The sequence below is a fragment of the Primulina tabacum genome, chromosome 8 (assembly GCF_025594145.1).
Source record: "Primulina tabacum isolate GXHZ01 chromosome 8, ASM2559414v2, whole genome shotgun sequence".
NCBI classification, from domain to species: Eukaryota; Viridiplantae; Streptophyta; class Magnoliopsida; order Lamiales; family Gesneriaceae; genus Primulina; species Primulina tabacum.
Genome location: NC_134557.1, coordinates 6,867,840 through 6,888,705, shown reverse-complemented (window position 1 = coordinate 6,888,705; position 20,866 = coordinate 6,867,840). Strand labels below are relative to the sequence as shown.

Here is a 20,866-nt window from a genome sequence, read left to right as displayed (position 1 = left end):
GAACAAATAAAGCAAAAAAAACCAATATAAAAATAATATTTTGTTGGAAAATAAATATATTTGTTATTCTAAGCTTTTGTTCAAAGGTAGGTGTGAAGACTCTGAATTTTAATAAATAAAGCAAAAAAAGACCAATCGACATTGACTCTCACAATCAACGACAAACAGGTACTGCGGACCTTTTTCTATTACTGTTGTAGTGTATTATTTCGGAATCTAGCTGCCCGTAGGATATCTCACTGCTGCCCGTCCTCACACGCTCTCTCTGACACGGTCAGCTTTTCTCTAAAATATAACCTATGTAAAGTTGTAAACCACTTTCTTCTCCGCCACCACGTCCAGAAGGTGGCGCGTATATCCGGTTGGAGTGGCAGTGACGCCACCTGTGCATACATACATACGCAGAAAGGTTGCGTGTATTGATTTTGAGGAAAGAATAATGGGTCAGGGCCTGAGTTGCGGAAGTGGTGAGGAGTTGGGATTGTTCAGCGCTGTGCAACTGGGAGATTTGGAAACTGTTAAGGAAGTAATGGGCAAGAATTCAGCTCTTGTTCACAGCTCCACGGTGTATGATCGCAACTCGGCTTTGCATATTGCTGCAGAGAATGGCCAGATCGAGGTGGGATTCTTGATTTTTCTTTTCTAGGATTATGTAATTTCTTTGGATGTTTAGTTTGGTTTATGGTGATTTTTCTTTTGTGGGTTTCAGGTTCTTTCTTATCTTCTGGACGCATCTGTCAAACCGGATGTGTTGAATCGATTCAAGCAGGTGCCTTTGTATTTGTTTCTCCTTTTATTTCGTGTATAAATAAATAATGTATGGTTGAGTGTAAAGTTAGGAGTTTGAATCGGAAATTATTGATGTGCAGTCCTTCGCACGTAGACCTCCCATGATTTTGATATTGCCGGCAACTTATTTATTTTATTGTGGGATGGGAATATTTTCTGGTTTTTAAAAATATTTGCAGATGATATTTCAACATTTTTTTCCTGTGAGTGCTACTACTGGCTACTTAAATATTTGATCTTGGGTGTGATTCTGTTGTTTGTAGACTCCATTGATGTTGGCTGCGATGTGTGGCGATATCTCCTGCGTTAATAAGCTGATTGAAGCTGGTGCCAATGTAAGTATTCCAAACTAAGTGCTATTCTTACTCTCCGAATACACCAAAAATTGTGCTAAGTCTAATGTGAAGAACCTGAAATAATAATGAGTGGAGCGATGCAAGTTATATATAAAACCAATATGTTCTGAAACTAATTCTCAGTGGCGTGAAGGGTGAAGTTTAATGTTATTTTACATTCTTAACTTTGAGCTTTGGAAACAGATTTTAATGTTTGATGCACGTAGTGGGAAAACCTGCTTGCACTATGCTGCTTACTATGGCCACTCCGGCTGCCTTCAGGCCATTTTATCCGCTGCCAGCACCTCCCCGGTGGCTGCTTCTTGGTAGGCCCTTCTCCGACTTTGATTAACCTAGTACGAGATAGTGAAATTCCTTCCAATCTTTCATTATAAGTCGCAGTTCTAATTAGTTTCTCTGTTTTTTGCAAAAAAATGTTTTAGGGGATATTCCCGTTTCGTTAGCATCAGAGATCGTAAAGGAGCGACACCGTTGCACTTGGCGGCTCGTCAAAGACATCCTGAATGTGTTCACATATTGTTGGACAATGGAGCCCTTGTTTCTGCTTCAACTGGTGGATACGGGTAGTGTAATGTTGTCAATTCAAGTCCATAGTCGTGCCATTGGTGTATTTGACATGGTTTTTCTAATTGCCTTGTGCTATACTACAGCTTTGCGGGTAGTAATCCCCTGCATTTTGCTGCAAGAGGAGGCTCTCTTGATTGCATTAGAGAATTGCTGGCTTGGGGTGCAGATCGAATTCAGCGAGACGCAGCAGGGTATTTTTCTTGTACTTTTCATTAGTTTTTGATGTGCAAAAAGCAAAATATTTTTCATGCTTGTCTCAATACAATATCATTTACTTGTCAGCTTCTTCATATCAGATTTCAAGGAATACTGTTTTATTACTATTGTCATATTCAAGGAAGAAACTTTCAAGAAATATAGACGAAAGCAGTTTTTTCATAATATCGGTTTGCTTATTTTTCGTAGTTTGTGAATGAAGAGTCCATTTCTCTCAACCGTGCACACTATTTCATTAGTTAATACACATTTCATTTTCCAATGAACGTAACATAAAATGAGGATTTTGGTTAACATTATTTAGGAGAATACCGTACACAATAGCTTTAAGGCATCACCATGAAGCATGTGCAGCTTTGCTGAATCCTTCATCCCCAGAGCCTCTTGTCTGGCCGTCATCTTTGAAATTCATAGGTGAGCTTAATCAGGAGGCAAAATCTCTGTTGGAACATGCCCTGATGGAGGCCAATAGGGAGAAGGAGAAAACGATATTAAAAGGAACCGTTTATTTGCTGCCATCTCCATCAGCATATGACTCTGGTATTGATGATAACATGTCTGAGGTAATCCACTATTATCTCTGTAAGACGTTCCTTCCTATCTTCTTTTTCTTCCTTGACCTCTGTGAGGATGTCTTTACGCTTTGGCTTCTATTTCTTGAATGTGTCATATTGGGCGAGGACTTATTGGTTTATGTGTCACCATTTCAAGATAAGCTATAAATACGTCACAAGAATTTTACATAAAGGTCCATGTTCCAATCTTGGCAATTATGTATTGTTTCGAAGGAATCATGTGATCTATCCAAATTTTCTGATGTAGGCAAGTGACTCGGAGCTTTGCTGCATATGTTTTGATCAAGCTTGTGCCATTGAAGTTCAAGAATGTGGGCACCGAATGTGTGCCCATTGCACACTCGCCTTATGCTGTCACAACAAGCCCAACCCTACAACCGCGTGCCACTCCGTACCCGTTTGCCCTTTCTGCAGAAGTAGCATTGTCAAATTAGTGGTGGCTAAGGTTGTCGAAACTGAAAATGACAATCCTAGAAAATCTTGGAGGTCTCGGAACTTGAGTGAGGGAAGTAGCAGCTTTAAGGGCATATCTTTTGGGAAAGTGGGTGGCCGTGGTTCAGGCAGGATCTTATCCGTGAACGAATGGCTCGATAAACCATTAACGCTCGATACATAGCAGCACTCAGACCGTCGGCTTGGGATTGAAGCGATCATATTCTCTTCAAGTATAGTTACATAGAGCTTAAGAAATAAGTGAATATTTCACATTTGCAGGTGTGAATCACTTCGTGGTAAATAGGAAGGTGGTGTTGATTCTTTTCAATCTTGAACTTCAAAATTAATAGTTGCTTCCCTATCTTGTGAAACTCGTAACAAAAATGCGTAAGAAGTTATGCGTGAGCTTAGTTAATGAATGTGTACTGTCGTATCGCTTTCATGAAACAGGGGAGACATCGCAATGAAGCATTTAGACAAAGGACTGCTGCACTACATTCAATTTTTTTTTAACATAAACATATAAGAACTGCGAATATCTTAACATTCATTCGCAATCTAATTACCAAAATCAAATATCAGTCTCACAGAATTGACGACCGTCTCGCCAAAGAATGAAAAAATATTAAGTTTTTTAAAATACATATGTAAAAAAAATTACAGTAATAGCACAACTCATGTTAATGATTATAGTTTAACGTGTATAAAAAGATGGCTTAAATCAAACATGGGATGAAATATCAAATAACCGATTGCTTACTGCTTTACCAAAAGCTATAGTTAGTGGTAATGGTACAACTCAAATATTTTAAACCGCACAACAGCTCAAACATCACGGTTCGATCGCTTCACCAAGCAGAGACAATTATTTCACCCAACAATCTCCCTCCCAATAATTGCACTCTTTACAATCATCAATGAGAATCGAATATGTGACCTTTGCTCTGATATCAATTGTAGGACCGAGTGCTTACCGCTTTACCAAAAGCTATAGCTAGTGGTAATTGTGCTACTCAAATCTTTTAAACCACACAGTAGCTCAAGCACTACGGTTCGATCACTCTACCAAGCAGGTACAATTATTACACCCAACAAATATTGTCCATACATGTATCCTCTGCTACGATGGGGAGGCTGCTGAGAATGTTAACAAGAAATAATTCCACAATAATTTCATATTTTCAAGAATAACCAAAAACTTAATCAGACTTTAAAAATAGATATTTAGTATAGTAGATTATATTAAAATATATTTTGTAGTTATTTTGTGAGAATTTTATTCGAGATGTTTTTTTTTCATGAAAGTAGAAAGTATTCATTACAATATATATTAAGATATACGTATCAAAAAATTGCAAAAGATTTAATGTGTAAGTAATGATGAAATTGTGTTCACTAAAATAGGGTGGTAAATTCATGCTAAACGAGATTAATAACTTACAGCAAGCTTTCACTAAATAGGGTGGTAAATCCATCCTGCACATTTACAATCATTGTAGCCCATTTTAAAACATCTGAAATACATGTATTTTTTAAATTATTGGCGCATAATCATTGCGAAAATTATAAAGAAAACAATCACGAAGATAGATACCCTTGGAAGCAATAAGTTCCAAATTGTTATAATACATAAAAGAAAGACTAGGTGAATGGGAAGAATTCATAAGAGTTGATATTTATGTGTTTCATTAAATTCGATCGTTTTCGTAAGAGTTAATGTTCATGTGTAATTTTCATTAAACTCGATCATTTTATTTATAGGAGAAATAAACATAATAAAAATCTTTACAGATATTATATTGATCATAAATCTAACTAAATAAAGATAGTCATCTACAACAAAAAATTATCTATAATACTCTATTTTGATGATTATTTGCACAATAGCTGGTTCGTTAAAATATTAATTTGGCAAGACGGATGCTTTGGAAATTCATCAGGATTTAAGTGTTATTTCGTTAAAACATTGACAGTAAAACCATGTGGGAAAAACCTGAGTGAAAGAAAATTACTGCAGTAATAGATATTTTCTTTGGATGTCCATCGACGATGGATGAGCCTCGTTAAAACCTTAAAAGGAAAAATTTAGTAGAAAAAAATCCTACTGAAAGAAAAAAAGTATGACATATCTCGTTACTTGTTATTATCTCATTAAAAACATTGCGATGAAAAATCGTGTGAGAAAAACCATAGACAAGGAAAAATAGTAAAAATGTTATTGTTCTCTCTGTTGTAAACATCACTTGAAATTTCATGATCGAATAAACAAAACGACAATACATTCTCAATGATATTTTTAGCTCTATTTTTCTCATCTTCAATGTTGGAAACATTGCTTTGCAATAATAAAAAATGAAAAATTATGTCACAAAAATCTTATTTTTATTCATTCAAAATACTTTATCACAAATTTAAATTATTTCCAACATATTTCCAATCTCTTCCAAAAATTCATTGTCGTGCATTTGTCGCACCAATATCTTTCAACACACAAACTTTGGCTCCAAACCAAAAATAAATATCGAATGAGATATTTCATCATAATCAGTTGGCATAATATTTACACTTATATGCTCTAAGTAAATATATTACATCCTCAAAATATGACACATTTATTCTCAAAATTGAATAATTGGTTTTAATAGTTGATTTGAGGCAAAGTAATTTAACTAAACTATTTTGTTTTGAACAACATATTTATAATCATAAAATTGATATGTCTATCTTTTATTTTAATCAAGCTACTCATAATTAAATGTTTTGGAAATTTTTCTCAATAAGTATTTTTGCAAATATCAAGTTGCGACTCGTGGGTCTACGTTTGTCATTACTTATTTATTCCCGATAATATGTGGATTTCTTGTCCATTTGAGTTAATGATAGTAATATCAATTTTAATAAGTCAGAACATAAGATTTCATAAATTATTAAATATTTTGGATCTTTGACTAAAAAATCTTCGTATTTATTGATCTAGGAACTTCTGAATCCTTCATTAAAATCTTTGTACATTATCAATAGTTTTTAACTATTTGTGTAAGTTGGTTGCTCAAGCCAATCGATTATGTCAAACCATGAAACATTTATATCAATAATATTTTTATTTTTATAAAAACTCACTCGTTTACAATGTCACTAAACCTTTTTAGTTTATTATTGAGGTTTAGGGAAATTGCATATATTTTATTTGGAACGATATAGCTCTTCTAGAGCTTTTAATTTATAATACTATTTTTTTTATCAAATCAATATTAGCACTGGATTCAAAAATACATATATGTTAATGTTTATTACTATTGTATCATATCAAACATACAGTTTTTCATTGTCAATCAAAAGATTTTCTAGATATTTAATACTTTCGTATTATCTAATAATGAAAATATAATTTGGGTAGACATCAACGTCCTCCACAAAGTTTATATTGTTATATGGGATAACTCTGTAATGTTAATACAAACTTGATTAAAACGTTTATCTCAATATTTTGTGTCCATCTTATAATTCTTATTAGACTTCATGTGAGAAATATATTATTCTTATTTGAAGAACTAATCAACCACGGTGTATCAATTGTATTCATTGGCACTGTCAAATTCACTTTAGATAATTATTCATATTAATTTGACAACTTTCAATAAATGTCTTTCATTATTTTATTTTTTATCAATAAAATATAATAATTAAGATATTTCATCATTATTTTGGAAGAATTGCGATTGAGAAATTAGATATATCTTTTCAAATTCTTATGGGTACCAAATAAATCTTTTACATTAAACAATGACATTCAGTCTATCATGAATATCATTTCACAGTGAATTTTTTGTTCCTAAATTTGCAATACATATAAGAAAACATATAATAAAATTCTTTATCAATGATTTTAAAATAATAATAATAAAACTTTAAAATAAATGCCAATGTTAATCAAATAACTTTTAAAAAAACGTCAAAAATTTATATATTCACAATCAAAATTGAAAAATATCAAAATTTAGGAAATAAAAATTTAACAATCCAATATGTCCTTGAAAAATCTCAAATTAGAAAAATCATCATCAAATTGCATAAAATAATTAATGCAATATCTCATGCAAGTTATTGACCGATAAAATAAATTCACAAAATTTCATGTCATCAAAAAATTTAAATCAATATCTAAAAATTTATATAATTAATACATTAGGTCTATAGCACCAAACTAAAAAAAATATAAATTATCATTATCGAATCAACTAAATAATAAAATCAAATATCGAATAAGTTACAAAAACATATACCCATTTACGACTGATCTGCATTCAGACTCAAAACTGAAATATCTCTTAAGCTAAACTGATCTAGTCGAACTAATCTAACTCGGATTATCATTTTAACATTTTTCTTCGTTTAATTTCAAAGAATCAGTTTACATCAGAAACCCAAACTGATGATTGGATAAAGTTTTTCCGTACAAAACTGATCGTAACAATGTACAACTGTCAGAAGATGAACTAAAGAAAAGCCAACTGACACTTTTTGTTTGAGATGGGTTTATTTTAAAACATCTATATATAAAGAAAGGATTCAGTGTAATAAGATGACGACTTTTACTGAGAATCAAGCATTCAACTTCCAAATATCCAAAGTGAAGAATTCAATCGGTCGAGCACACTTTACAAATAATTGTATATGATCATCAATGATCATTCAGTGCCATGATATAACAGTATTATAAATCATTGTATCTAAATATCAGTTTGGATACTGTCTATCCGCACTTATCTGTTAGCTAACTGAGAATGAAAATAAATCTCATTCTACTGATGTGTTGAAGTAGCACAACGTGTTGTCAATACCCAATTTAACAATATATTCGTTGGTACTCTAAAAATAGCATACTGATAATTATCGATACATTGATATCTGTGAAGTATCATGATGTTTATGGCTTAAAGTATCCCACTATTATTTTATATTGAGAATCAAAATAGATTAATGAGAAATTCAAAGAAATCCATCATTAAGATATAATATAAGATCTAATATATTGATAATGTAAAGAGATTGATCATTAAGATATAATATAATTTCTAGTACGTTGAATTCAATCATCTTATTTGTAGAGAAAATAACATAATATAATATTTACAGATGTTAATTTGATAACAAATTTTAAAAAATAATGATAATTATTTATAACAAGAAAGTTCATAAAAGTCAAAAATCAGATGCAATTTTTATTGAAATAAATAATCTTATTTACTTTTTATTGTAAATATAAACAGATCGACTCGTCTCACAAGGCAAAAATTTGTGTGAGTCGATCTCACGAGTCGTATTTTGTGAGACAGATTTTTTATTTGGGTCATCCATGAAAAATTATTATTTTTTATGATAAGAGTATTATTTTTTACTGTAAATATTGATAGGGTTGACCCGTCTCACAGATAAAGATTCGTGAGACCGTCTTAGAGGAAATCTACTCGTCTAACAAAAAAAAATATGTGAGACCGTTTCATAAGAGATTTATTCAACAAACTTATTGAAGGGAAATATTTATTTCTAATTTTAATTGATATATCTTATTGATTTATTTCCCTAATATTATCTTTTCTTTGTTGATATGATATTTAATATTTAATTATGGTTTTGCCTTTCTAGATAATTGTGTTAAGATTTTATTGTGATATGATTTCTTCCTTGAATTTAATTTCCTATTGATAAGATTATGTGGAATATTGAGTTTTACCTTTCTAGATATTATCTTTGTGATAAATATCTTCTAGATATAATATTTATGATAATGATTTACATGATATTGTATTATTGATTTGTTTCTAATATAATTCTTGTTTACCATATCTTATAGATTTCTTTATGGAAGATAAACTCTAGGAGAGATGAAAGCTATACATAAGAGGTGATCAACGTGAGGTGATAGAGGGCGAATAGAGAGAAGAGTGTAGAGAGAGAGACGAAGAAAAATATAGAGAGTTTTAGTGGAAGAGATTTTTCGTGGAAGAGTTTTTCGTGGGGATAGTTTTTCGTGGAGGTGATTTTCGTGGGAGATTTTCGTGGTGCTTCTCCTCTCTCGGTTAATATTCACTCACGTGTGCACGTTCAGGAATTCAGAGAAAATCTATTCAAGAGACGTGCTGTGAAGAGCCTGATAGAGTGTTGCTCTGAATGTTGAGAACATCTGCGGACAACATCTGGGAAGAAGTTGGCCGAAGATCGCTTCTCGTGGATTTACCTTTTTGGATCACGTTTTTTGCTTTCTTGTTTTAGTTTTATTCTGGTTGTTTGTTTTAGAAAGCATTTGTTTTCTCAACTTGTTGAGGAAATTGATTTTTGTCATAATCACTAGTGTTAGGTTTTTGTGAACGATTGATTTTTCTAGTGATTAATTTTTGCCATAAGGCACCGCACAAGTATTTATATTTGTGCAAATTTAATCTCGTCCATCTATTTATTTCAAGTCAATTTGTGTTATAAAAGTTAATTTTCCGCTGCATGTAGATGTTGTTCGAGATGTTGTAACATGTGGCACAACACCTAATTCTGATAAAACACAAATTCACTATTTTAAGTCATATTCTGATATTCTTATTATTTCGATCATCTGTCGGACAAAATAATCTAACACTTATATCGTTTTAAAGCTCTACGTGTGTGTACTCTCTATTTTCTCGTATGTAATATTAGTCCTAACTGTACATCTAACGTGATTTTTAATGCTATACGGGAAGAAATTATCCCCATGTAACGTGGATAAACAAAAATCATTGCATACTCAAAATATGAAATAATCCTATAATTTTGGAAATGGGGATCAGAAATTCTCCCGGAGAAGCATAATTATATCCTTGAAAGTGTAGATCTCTTATGAGACGGTCTCACGAATCTTTATCTGCGAGACGAGTCAACCATACCGATATTTACAATAAAAAGTAATATTCTTATCATAAAGTAATATTTTTTCATGGATGACCCAAATAAGATATCTGTCTCACAAAATACGACCGTGAGACCGTCTCACACAAGTTCTTGTCTCCTTGAAAATGAAGAGCCCAATGCTGTTTACTTTGAGCAGAAGTTTTGCATTAATACTTTTATTCCCGAATAAGTTTTAGGATCACTAATTAACACTTTGGAGATTAGGATGGAATTCCCAATTCTAAAATCATTAAAGAAACTAAATCAAAAGTAAGAGACTTCCATTCAGATATGGTCATATTGGACGATCTATCCATCAATGGTATAAGATTCCAGTAGGAACAGCTGGTCGTCACAATGTTGGCCTCAGTAGATGGAGATCCGTCTGGGTCAACATTGTAAAACATCATCAGAGGCTAATACTCATTTGAGTGAATAATAGAGTACCCTAAGGTCAAATTCATGCCACATCAGATTAAAAATATGGCATGTAATAAAGATTTATGATTTTTCATTCGGAAGCATTGATAATGCAACTGAATTTTCACGTTGAAAACACATAAAGAAGATCACGGGTTTATAAGATAAAATACATTTCCATTGATATAAGGTTTTTCGAATAAAGTCAAAAAATTAACCCATGAGAACTTAGTCTCAAAGTGAACAATATCATAAAAAGATCTGCGTATGGAGTTCATTATAACAAAACTCCTTTTAAGCGCAAACTCAAATTTCCCTTATGGATCTTTATGTATACAATGTAAGACTCATATACTCAATGATCTGACATATCTTGTATGGTTTCTTTCTCCAAATATCGACTTGGTAGATGCTACCTATATAGTTAGTACTCTCGTCTATCTAGCACATGACACGTATGTTTAGCGGATCAGAATACTTAATTTTACAGCCTAAAAATCGCACCAATAAATAAATCTTACTAGCAATAAGAAAACAGTTGCATCCAAGTATATGCAACTTGAATTGTTGGTCCAATATTAATGATTGTGTGACAGATTCCACCACCATTACTGATACATATCTGATATCTACTCCATCCCCAACTACAAATGCATTTATTCCTTTTTTTGTTCGATTGGTTAGCAGTTGAGAATTTAGGGTTCGACCACATTGCAACTCTAATTTTGAGGAATTTTTTAAGCAATCCGACGTCCATATATTGCCATGTTACATCTATTTCTATCAGTCACTCAATTTCAAATATAAAAATTCTTAATATATAATCAAGTATTTATATTTTCTCTATTAAATTTAACAATCCACTTTTATTAACTAAATGTATTGGTTATTCTCAATAAGTTTTTATATCATATTAAGTTTATTAACACTCGTTAAAACTTTTTTTTCCTAATAATTTTCTTGATATATGTGAAAATGCAAATAAACCTAAATATAGGAGATTGTGAAAAAATTTAAGTTCTTATAATTTAAGCTCCCCAAACCAGAAAAAGGTTATAATAATGAACAAAAAAGTATTTCTTGGGATGTAATTTATTTCAAAATAAAATATTACAATTTTCTATGGCAATAGGTGATTGAGAAATGTTCATCTTTACAATAAAGGACTCCCCAAAGAACAAACGACCAAGTTTCTCTTAAATCTCAAAACTTGGTTGTTTTCATATAAGAAAATAAAAAATGGGTGTCCCCTACTTTTTTTTTTCTTGAACATTAAATAATATTATTCTACTTGGTTCTCACAAATTATGCACAAGATCTCCAAATTCTTCCCTCCAAAGAGATGACAATAATCGAGACATCGTCGTGGTAGCGACGTCTATCACCTTGTGGTATCTCGAGCAATTCATGAAAATCCATACCTGAAATCGAACATAAACAGCAGATGCAACGTTTTAGCATACATTCCATATCAAACATTCTATTGAACGTAAAAGTTACGTACCTGCTCGTTTTGCTGCACGAAACAACAGTTCCTCAACCAGGTGTTGTGCAGGATCTCCCTCAGGTGACCAAGAAATGAAAAGTTCGACTTCTGAGACAGCTTCTTCATTTGTGAAGTATTGGTAAAGTCCATCCGACGACAGTATTAGAAACCGATCTCGTGATCCTAATCGGTGATGGTGAAGTGAAGGGATGCAATTTATATATGGAGACTTCCCTACATAGTCGATTCTAAACATTTCTAGCAGTGCATCGTTCCATTTAGGCTGCAGAAACACAATCGAACAGCAAAATGAACAATAGAACTGACGAAACATTGAAAATAAAATAAAACCGATAAAAGTATTTGATGAATTCTATCATTCAAAGAGATACAGACAAGCCAAATTTTCTTCTTTAGCTGCATTTCAAAAAAATCTACTCCACTCTTTAGCAAATGTATTTTAGCCAATCAATTTCTACATAATCTCCACAAAATTCCTACAGACCTGTGTAGTTGTATATTGCATTGGGATGATAGTGAATTACGTAAATGTTTTATCATAAAAATATCAACGGAGAGTCAGAAAACACCAAAATACGCCTTTAGACATGTAAAGAAAAGCCAATGTTTTCTGCCTCGGGGCGTTCTAACGGGTTCTGAAAATACACCACTTGTCTTACTTTCGATCTCTACTCATTGGTGGAACATTTCAGTTTCATGAATAAAAGCGGAAACTGCTTATTAAAAAAACTAACAAGCCACACCTGTTTGAGAAAACCAGCACCAAAAGCCCGGGTAACCTTTAGCGAGCCTTTTACACGGTCATTGATCACTGCCGAAGCATCATCGGGATGCTCATTTTTAATCCTCATAACTTCCTGGAAACAAAACACAACAATATGCAGCAAAATGATCAATCCAACATAAGCAACGCCAGAACAAATGAATGAAAATGGGTTTCATTCGAGGGATTATACCTCTTCAATCGAGGTGCTATGATCCATGGTTAACTGGAAACTAGCCAAACTCGGCTGCAAATTTGACCTATCACCATCGAAAGACTCGAGATCGTACAACGTTTCCTCGTTGATTCTCTCCAAATCCTGTCTCCAAAGATCGGGCTCTTTCTTCAGAGCCAAAACAGCTCGACTATCGCCCACATTCAACAGGTAAAGGTCGTCTCCCTTCATCAACATCACAAGAACACAAGAACCCATCAAGGCCAACTCAGGATTATCCATAACTATTTTATCAGCAAGATCAAGATAAGCATCTTCTGTTTTCTGCAATGCCTGCGAAAGAGCTTTTAACACTTCAGTATGATTAGTCGCACCTGCGCCATTCAACCTGTTTTTGTTCAATTGCTCCTTTAATCTTCTATCAAGTTCCAATCTTTCCCGATCCCATTCACACCTCCATCTCTTCTGATTCTCCTCCCACTTTTTCGCCACACTACGGTACTTAATCTTTGAATGTCTACCCCTCCTTTTCTTGTACCAATTATCCCCGTTTATATGAGGGTAATTCTCTTGTTCTATACATTTTGAGCAGCTATTAATCGCCCTATCCCGCAAAGAATCATCAGTCAAAATAGGATTTGGATTAGAATCCGTTTTTATCAAACTGGAATTATCTGTTGCAGAACATGGATTTGAAATGGATGAATTATCAGATTTGTTATTCTCATCCCAAAGCAGACCTTTCAGCTCTTTATGTACAGCTGAATACAAATTGGACAACAGATAATCCGGTGCATCGGGGCCATTAAATCCATCGTAAATCCCCACGAAAACCCATCCATGTTCCTCGGAAACTACGACATGAACTCGATCCTCGCCGGCTTTTCCCTGAGCCCACTGAAGATTCTGGTTTTCTAGTGAATCACAGTCATCCAAACTACATTCGCTGCTGAAATTAACACTACTGAATGTTAATTCATTTTGCTTTTCCGAACCCACCATCCAATCGTGCTCTTTCATCGAAACAACGCCTTTGATTGGTGCAACAATGGATTTCTGACCTCTACTCATGCCTTTCGAGATGGCCCGTTTAACGGCCCGAATGAACGACCCTTTTCTCGATCTGTGCCGGAACGCAAATCCGCCATGGGAATAGCTTCTCTTGAACTGATCAGAGCCGCCGTTGTCAAGAGGGCCTGAGAACATCCCACGATCAAGTGGGCCCGACATGAAGCCTCTCTCAATCGGGCCTGACATGAATCCCCTCTCCATCGGGCCTGAATTCGGAATCAAGCCGGAGTTATACAACGGTCCAGAATAAATCGACGAATTTCTCGGTACGAGCTGAAGAGGGATGGAAGCAAAGGAGGTTGAGCCCTCGAACGCGGAGGCCCGGTCTATACTGTTGTAAGAGTAAAGGTCGAGTGAAGCCGTTGAGAGCGGGGTTGAAGTATTGGCACTCACCGCAGCGCCAGAAATCGACTTAAACGTCGTCGTTGCGGGTTCGTCGAATTCGGAATGAACTTTAGAGGATGAAAGCCGCGCCAACTCTGGCCGGACGTAGCAGAAGGAATGACCCAGATCATCCAAAGGGTCCGATATCATCATACCCGCCGCCATATCCTTCCTCCTACGCCGTGCATAGTCGTCGGTGTGCTCCATTCCGGTGAAACAAACCGTCATCTTCCCCACTCCGTTGCCCATTTACTCACTTGTTCCAAAGCAAAAAAAAATTAAACAAAAAAAAAAAACTCAAATACAGAAAACAGAGAGAATGGAGTTAACTTGAGTTGAAATGGAGCAATAAAATGTGCAATAATGAGTAGGACACAATAAGCTGGTGAGAGGCGTTGACTTTGTGGTTTTGATTGAGAGAATAAAAACAGAGGACTGGAATCGGGGCGAGGTGGATGCTTTTCCCCCATTTGTTTTGTATTTTTTTATTATTATTTGAGGAAGGGGACAGAGGTTGACTGCTGAAGGTTGAAACTTCGATAGTTGGACGGGGTAACGTTTTCGTTTCTCCCACACGCATTACGCTGCGCGTGCCTATACATTCAACTTGGTTATATTAATTTAAAATATTTTTATGCTACATTTTCGATTATCAAAAGCTAGCAATTTTTCAGATACATAATTTACATAAAATGTAAAAATTACTTTGGATTTAGGTTTCAAAATTTTCATTTAATTTTTTAGCAGTTTCGATAAATTAAAAAAAAAATAGCGTTTGCATGTTTCCTAATATAAAATAATAATAAATTATACAAATTCTTTTAATAATTGTTCATGTTCCTGTCGTTGTTGTAACCTCTTTGTATTTACCATAATTTTTTTATTTTAAAATTACACTTTAGAAATAATAACATAACAAAAATGAACAAAAAAAAAACAATATTAGTTAACATTTTATTAACACACACATATATATTACAATATTAAATTTGAGACATTAAAGTATTGTGAATATTTTAAAATATCAAATACTCTATTTTCCTTTAATAAAAAATATGATAAAATTTTATTTTAGTGAATTTAAGTTTTTTCTGCTGTACAATATATCCATTTTCAAAAAATTTAAAACTATTAATTTTTTTTTAATATTTATCTAAAATTTTAAACGATTATATCATTCCTAATATAAAATTTTAATATAGAATACATTTAAATTAAAAATAGGCAAAAACTTGTGTGAGAATGATCTCTTATTTGGATCATCCATAAATAAATATTACTTTTTATGCTACGAGCATTACTTTTTATTGTGAATATCGGGTACGGCTGACCCGTCTCACAGATAAAAATTCGTGAAACCGTCTCACAAATAACATATTCTTAAAAATAACACGAAAAATATCATAAACATGTATAGATATAGTACAAATTATCGTTATTAACATTTAAATATAATTTTTCGAGATTAATCACCCACACTCCTTGATATTATGAGAAATGTCTCAAAAAATTAAGAGTATTTATCTTGTGAGACGATCTCACGATTATCTGTGAGACGAATCAACCTTACTGATATTCATAATAAAAAGTAATATTTTTTCATGGATGACCCAAATAAGAGATCGGTCTCACAAAATACGACCCGTGAGACGTTTCACACAATTTTTTGCCAAAAATTAAATAGAATTGATTTCAAATTAATGATATCTATACACACCAATCACTGTTGTGATCTCTAACTCTAATAATAATAGTTAGAAATAAATGTTTATAATTGGTTAATCATTTTTATAAAACAAAAATAAAACAGTAGATTTTAAAAATAATAAACAGAATGAGAGTGGTCCAAAGTTTGGGATCAACGACAGCTTCCGAAACAGTCTGAATGCAGGAATGTCGAATATTAATCAATCGTGGATAAAACGCGTTACATATGAAATTGGCAACAATTTCAAGTCAAAATCGAGGGTTGTCAAAATATCCAATTGCCAAAAATTATTTATATTGATTAGAGGCATCGCTACACACTTTATATGTGGATATTTTCATCACATAAAACCGGTAACCATCGCTTTATATATTTGCAAATACAACAATTTCTCATGTAATATGTGACAAATAAATTCATAATAAAAAAAATTATGTGTATCTTAGAAACCGTTAAATTATGATTGGTAGGATTCACATACATCAAGATTCATATAATATATATATATTTTTTTTTGTATGATGAGGATGGAGGATTAAAACCTAATGTCATTCATGTTGAATAAATTTAAAGTTTAAGGAATGAAAATTAAGTTACGACGAATAAAAAACTTGAAATGAATTGTTCCATGAGCCAAGGGGCCTTCAGGGCACCAAATGCGGCGCGTAAAGTGGTGCTAAGATGTTTGGCGTTGCTATTTGATAAAAGTTGCGAGTTTTCATTGATCTTTACCACCAAAAGATGTCTTTGGTAACATCTTCGGTATTTTTGACTTAAATATCAATCCATCAGAATGATTTAATGTACTTTAGAGATAAAATAACATCAACTTTGAGATGATCAAACAAAATAATAGCATTTGCGTTCATATTGAACATCTTCTTTTTCCTTCTCAAAAACGGAGTTTACTTGATTTTCTGGTTATAGAACTTGTGATTTGTAGTGCTACTATCACAAGTTGAAAGTCGTATTTTGGGAGACGATTGTCGTATCTTATTAGCACCATGTGCGGAGCAAATTCGTCTTGAGGATAAAAAGTTCTCTATTTACTCAACTTCAAATTTGCTAACATATTTTCTTGAGTCTCGTTATCTTTAGTTTGGAGATCTCGTGAATGTATTATAGAGAAATCCCCACCAACAATATTAAGGTGAAGTTTGTTATTGTTACTCCTTTTTGGTTTGCAATTTGAAGATATGTTGGTCATAAATATGAACGACATCAATATAAACAGTCTCACGAAAATACTTGACTTGTGATATCTTAATTTCAAATATCATATTTTCGAATTTTTCATCGATTCTTTTTGTTATAATCCTTAAATGTGATGTTTTTTCGAATTTTTCGATTGAAAAACTAGAAATATGTTAATTTTTCTCTGCAATATACAAATATTGAAAATTATGGACCGGTGTACTGTGCCAAACAGATGAATATGAGTAATTCCATTCAATTGGTTTATTGGCTCAAAAATTCAATATTTTGTGTATTGATTTTAAGAAGATTCTTCAAACTAAAGAAACATAAAACCAGAATGAGATTCAAAATCTTAAATTTAGATTGCGGATTGAGAAAGATAATCAATCATATGTCTATAATTTTACAGCATCAAATAAGATATGCATTGAAACATAAATGGTCTTAATCCATTTATTGGAAAGTTATATGGCTATTTAAATAGGAAAACATTATATTTCATCATGTTTATTGATGACAGTACAAGATATGAGATTTATAGCTTGTGAAATGAAAGATGAAGCTTTAGTGGCTTCTGACGGACAAAATAATGATGTATCAATTATATACAATGTGTTGTGTAAGTTGTGACAATGTTTGTATTCTATGTTGTTTGATTATAGTTGAATTTCGTAAGTTGTGCACGCTTAAAACTTCGATTTTGTGATATATTAAATCTTGAATAAATTTTTATAAGCTTTTACGCTTAAAATTCAAATTATGAATGAAATTTGAGATTTCAAGTTTTAATTTGTAAGCAAACATGTTTAAATATAAATTTAAAAGATATTTACAATATTGATTTTAGATTTCTAAGTTATAACGCTTAAAATTTGGAAAACTTGAAAATTTCAATATCAATCTAACAACAAGTGACGTGATAGACTTAGAAAATATAATGTTGTCAAAATTGAGATTAATGTATAAGTTTTGAATCTTTAATCAAAAACGTTTAAAATCCAAAATTAACAAGATATAAAATCTTGAATTTGAATTAATGAGTTATGCCTCTTAGAATCGATAAAGTTGTATTTACCCAAATTTGTGGGAGAAACATTTCACAAATGATGTAATTGAATTACATCATTCTTCATTCTCTTTTATTTCTAATTTAATTATACATTCGAATTTTACAAGATTTCGCACTTGAAATCCAAAATACAAGGTATAAACTATTGAGTTCGGATTTTCTAAATTGTGCGATTAAAATTCGAACTTTAGAATTATATTATAAGTTTGTCTCGAATTATTTAAGTAAATGCGCGTAAACCAGAGTTTGCAAGAAATTAATTCTTGGATTTGGATTTTTAAGTTTTAATGCTTAGAATTCAAGTTTAATAGCGCTCTATACATTTGAAAGTTTGTGTAATTTAAAAAATATCATAAAGTTATACAAATAACTCGGAGTGTGGGGGTGTCATATTTAAAGTAGAAATATCGTGTTAAAATATGATGAGAAAATTAAATGAATAATGATATGTATGGACGTGTACGTCAAATACATAATATCATACTAAACTTGATCTTCAGTAGTGTTTTCAATTTTGATTAAGTGAAATCATAAGATAATTTGACAATCCGTAGTAAGAATATTTGGATAAAGATCAAGTCTATGGCAACTCCGACCATGTTGATTGGAGATCCCAAGATCTTGATTTAATGGACAACTAAATAATGAGAACATGTGTGGGGACCCGGACGCTAATCATACTCTTAATCATCATTGGGACAATTTAATCAATTATAATAAACATGGTCTATTTTTTTTTTTAAATGCGGAATGTAATGGGATTCAATCTAATATACATATCATTATTAAAGTACAAATCTTGTACTATATATACAATCATTCAAACTAAGGTTTAACAACTAAATGTCAAGTGTCCAAACCCTATCTCTAGTCCAAGTCCGTAATCTCCACTCTAATCACGATCTCTCTTCATCTCCTCAACCCTGAACCTGTCCCACCTGTTGTCATGCACACATACAAACACGACAACAGTCGGATAATTCCGGTGAGAAGTACATCCTAGTATAAATCAACGAAACATGCAATCATATGATAAATATAAAAGCATGAACAGATAACAGCATCATGTATCAAAATTTAGAACATAATCAATATAAAACTGTCAATCGCACTCGTGACTCCATGACTCAGACTAGTCTCAATCCTAGTCTAGGGATCCCGGTTTCCAGACGTTGTCATTCCTATATCGACCAACAGTAATAGAAGAAACTCCAATTCTATCCACGTCGATATAACCAAACATCCAGTGTCTTGACCTATCCGTCACAGACTTTGGCACTATCGCCAGTTCACTATCCTGTGACATCGTGCAATGTGCCCGTGGCGATTCCACCACTATCAGGCACTTCTCTCACAAGATAACTCGTCTAATACTCATCTAATATGTGATTTCTATAAATCAATAGAACAAGCATATCAAATCAAATCAATGCATATAATAACAATAAGTATGTGATTTAGGGAAACTCAAGTATATCCTACTCGAGTCATTCTCCCGATACCACATTGACTTATACCTTTTTTCGTAATCTCGATCTAAAGAATTGGAAGTTCTGAATTCAAGACTGTCTCTGTCAAACTGAAATGACATATCGAGAATAATAATATCAACATTCCATTCCCAATTCAATACTGAATCTGATCAATTTGAATCTAATTCAAATCAACGGCATAACGGCACAATCCCGATATCTCCGTCAGTACAATATCAACAGATATCAATTACAAATCATAACCAATAGTCGAAATAATCCATGATCGTAGAAATTTGAATAATTTCAATCCAATATCTGAAAAATCATAACAATTGCATAAACGGTCTGTTATTCGATCTGACTTCAAATATACGATTACCGATATCGCAAGAACACCTTATATGAATCATATCTAATTCTTTTAATCTCCTAATTTCAAATCATGTCAGAAATCAATAAAACTTACGTCCTGTTGTAGCCGTTGACGAGAGGATCACAGAACTGTGTTCGGATTAAAAATCGGATCATCGGTACATGCAAAATCACAATTCTAGTATCAAATGAAGCTTGAGAGAAATTTTCTGGAAAGTCTCGACTCTTTCTTCCTGTAGATGCCGAGGGAGATGAGAATATATATCTCAAGCAAGCATGGTATGCCAAGTGTCCCACTCAAGCCAATATTGCACTTTAGACCCTGAATTCTTCACTATTTGCAATTTGGTCCTCAAAACTCTTTTTAATTCCATTTCAATCCTCATTAATTACAAAATTCGTGGAATTTAATTCATCGTTCCAAAATTCGTAAATTAAATAATCTCGGATTAAAATGATATAATCTCGGGCCTTACAACATGTGTTAGCACTTGAAAATTTATCTATTATCATTCATAGGATGGAAAGTGTTGTTCCTTCAAATGTAGCAATGATAAGTTTATACTTTTAATAGTTCATTTGCTTGTAAAAGACGGCGTATGATAGGGTATTCTTCGAAGGAAAACCACCTATGTAAGTGTGAGGACGAGCCTTCTCAACGAAAGCTTTATAAATCCAAGATGTGTCTCAGGTCCAATACGGACACAACGGGGATACGAAAAGAAAATGATAGGGAAATCATCGTATATGTATTGTTGTTTGATTTTACATAAAACGCCAAGAAGTTCAAGATATCATGTTCACTTTGTGATCTATTAAATTTGATAGTATTCTACTAAGGAATGTTCAAAGTCAAATCTACATCT

The 20,866-nt window shown here is 32.7% G+C and overlaps 2 protein-coding genes across 3 annotated transcripts; one reads left to right on the top strand and one right to left on the bottom strand.

Moving 5' to 3' along the window:
* Nucleotides 1-231: 231 nt before the first annotated feature.
* On the top strand, nucleotides 232-3,353 carry LOC142553458 (putative E3 ubiquitin-protein ligase XBAT31). 2 transcript variants are annotated; one of them, XM_075663726.1, is made up of 8 exons: nucleotides 232-619; nucleotides 710-769; nucleotides 1,053-1,124; nucleotides 1,329-1,450; nucleotides 1,568-1,708; nucleotides 1,808-1,903; nucleotides 2,233-2,491; nucleotides 2,751-3,353. In XM_075663726.1, the coding sequence occupies exons 1-8, from the start codon at nucleotides 440-442 to the stop codon at nucleotides 3,117-3,119; spliced, it is 1,299 nt and encodes a 432-aa protein (XP_075519841.1). In that variant the 5' UTR covers nucleotides 232-439; the 3' UTR covers nucleotides 3,120-3,353. The 2 variants fall into 2 exon arrangements, with proteins under 2 accessions (XP_075519841.1, XP_075519840.1); XM_075663725.1 differs by having other exon boundaries at nucleotides 234-619; nucleotides 1,796-1,903.
* Nucleotides 3,354-11,415: 8,062 nt separating this feature from the next.
* On the bottom strand, nucleotides 11,416-14,643 carry LOC142553456 (putative protein phosphatase 2C 4). Its single transcript, XM_075663724.1, has 4 exons — nucleotides 12,743-14,643; nucleotides 12,530-12,643; nucleotides 11,784-12,048; nucleotides 11,416-11,700 (listed from the first exon to the last, which is right to left on the bottom strand). Exons 1-4 carry the CDS (start codon nucleotides 14,426-14,428, stop codon nucleotides 11,585-11,587), a joined length of 2,181 nt encoding a protein of 726 aa, XP_075519839.1. The 5' UTR covers nucleotides 14,429-14,643; the 3' UTR covers nucleotides 11,416-11,584.
* Between the last annotated feature and the right edge of the window lie 6,223 nt (nucleotides 14,644-20,866).